We start from the raw sequence: 2,530 nt of genomic DNA on the forward strand, positions 1-2,530 counted from the left end.
TTGGTAGTGTAGGTAGGCAGACAATGCCAAACATCTTTGGGGTACTTGGAGATAAGGTGCATATCGATGCCGAGCTTGTCAAAAAATTGGACTGCAACTGGATATTGCTTCGTATGAAACTGAAACCAGTTCATATGAAACTGAAACTATACTGACGTCCGGTGTCATGAAACTGAAACTCCCCCCAGTTTCAGTTTCATAGCGTGGCTATCCAACACTGACCCACTGGATTCAAGACTCCAATGATGCCTGCCTCTGCTCTAAAACAATCTCATCACCAACACACGACCTGAACGATAGCCGATAGCGACCGTTGATCTAACAATAGCGGGCATGCCCCCTCGATAGTCTGGAGGCAGCCAAAGCATCTTCTTTCCATCTTCAACAATCCATTCGCCATCCGCGCTTATACCCCATCCAGAATGGCTAACACGCGGTAATGTTATCTCAGTCGACCGATCATTTATGACAGGCGGCAGAGCCGGGCGATCCAGATTTAGAAGTCCAATATCGGTAGAGAGGAGAGCATTTGACGTTGGATCAAATGAAAGGTGATATAATACTCTCCCAACGTTAAACGTCTGCTCGCATGCGCCCGTGGCTGCGTCCCAGATCTTGACTGTGTCATCATATGAGCCAGATGCAATACGCTTGCCATCTGCTGAGAACACCACCGACGTCACCGAATCGCCATGGCCCTCGAGGGTCTGCTCGCATGCGCCCGTGGCCGCGTCCCAGATCTTGACTGTGTCATCATATGAGCCAGATGCAATACGCTTGCCATCTGCTGAGAACACCACCGACGTCACCGAATTCTTATGGCCCTCGAGGGTCTGCTCGCATGCGCCCGTGGCTGCGTCCCAGATCTTGACTGTCAGATCCTCTGAGCCAGATGCAATACGCTTGCCATCTGCTGAGAACACCACCGACGTCACCGAATTCTTATGGCCCTCGAGGGTCTGCTCGCATGCGCCCGTGGCTGCGTCCCAGATCTTGACTGTCAGATCCTCTGAGCCAGATGCAAGACGCTGACCATCTGCCGAGAACACCACCGACGTCACCGGCCAGCCATGGCCCTCGAGCGTCTGCAGGCAAGCGTTCCAATCTGCCTCCATTCTTGGCTTCAATACCATCCAATCCGGCTCCTCCTTCTTAAAGAGCTCTCTGGTGAGACTGTGTTCAGGACTGAACACGAGTGCGGACGCATAAGCCTGTAATGGAGCAATCTCGATGGTGCGAGCATGAGAAAGAATGAATCGGCGCGCATCTCGAAGTAGTTCTGTCAGTTTCTGCGCTCCCGCGATTTTCTATAACCTTGTTAGACGGCTTCCAATATACATCTAGAGCAGCTTACCACTAAAGCCTCGAGCTTATGTACCGCCTTGATTCCCTCCGACATGCTTCGTAGCAGACCAAGACATTCCAGCCAATACAAGTACTTCTTCTGGATGAATACATGGACGTTGCCGTTATCCCGCAGAATGTCGTTGACTTCTGCGACATCTGAGTCGTGAAGATGGTCAACCCAGTAGACGCATGAATATCGAATTGGGGATAATGGGTCGGGATTAGTCGGTGAGACCTGATCAATGGAGAATCCTGGCGTGTTGAGACTGTAGACGTTTCGTCGAAGAGTTTCCGACAGGACCCCTAGCGACCTCGAGAAGAGGGCATAGTGCTGGTGCGCAATGCCAGAAGGTAGGATTTGTTTTGACGCGTTCTTGAGCAGGAAATCTTTGGCTGATTGATGCACAAAGTAGATGACGCCTTTTGAAGAGTCAGAAAAGAACCACAGGAGCTGATGATTTCTTCCAACTCATCCTGGTCGAGATCTTCGAGCGACTGGGCAAGAGCCTTTAACTCGTCTAGGGTGATGGGTCGGTATACGACCGAAGCAAGAGCGAGGATCTCTCTGCAACGATCTGCATCTTTCGAATCGCTGATATGTTCCACCATTCGCTTATAGAGAGGATCAAGACCTGGGGGGAATGACTTCAATGTGTCGAGTGTATGCCGTTTTCGGACCTTGGGATCTGCTAGCTCTTGACAGACCAAGGCGACCCAGAGAAAGGTGCCATCGGCATTGCCAACCAAGTGACGTTGAACAGCGTCCCCTGTTTCCTTGTCGTATTTCCAGGGTTGAAAGCCACTCCACCCAATCCACGTAGTGGATCCACTCGTGGATTCCACTGTCCACTCCACTGGCAAAATCCCAGTGGATTGGCTAATCCACCGAATCCACTCGGCGATGTCGTGGATGGATTGGGTGGATTTGGGTGGATTAGAAGTGGGGTAGTTAAGGGCGCCCATGTATTTGGCAGAATGCCTCTAACAGAGGCTGATGTGCCCCATAATTTTTGCAATATTGCTACCCTATGTCAAAAACACCATAAAACTTCTGAACAGCGCAATTTTAGAATACATATAATATAGGAAACACTATTCGAATGTCCCATGCTTTCTCATTGGGATGACGTAAGTCTTGATGAATATACTTAAGATTTGCCCCGTGAGTGCATATCATCATGAG

General features: G+C 50.1%; 1 protein-coding gene across 1 annotated transcript; it reads right to left on the bottom strand.

The window, feature by feature from the left end:
- Positions 1–260: 260 nt before the first annotated feature.
- Positions 261–2,310, bottom strand: FPOAC1_003968 (uncharacterized protein; the record flags this gene model as incomplete). Its single annotated transcript, XM_044848523.1, has 3 exons — positions 261–1,307; positions 1,355–1,767; positions 1,794–2,310. The coding sequence occupies 3 exons, from the start codon at positions 2,308–2,310 to the stop codon at positions 261–263; spliced, it is 1,977 nt and encodes a 658-aa protein (XP_044707232.1).
- Positions 2,311–2,530: the final 220 nt, after the last annotated feature.

The sequence above is a fragment of the Fusarium poae genome, chromosome 2 (assembly GCF_019609905.1).
Source record: "Fusarium poae strain DAOMC 252244 chromosome 2, whole genome shotgun sequence".
In the NCBI taxonomy this organism is placed as follows: Eukaryota; Fungi; Ascomycota; class Sordariomycetes; order Hypocreales; family Nectriaceae; genus Fusarium; species Fusarium poae.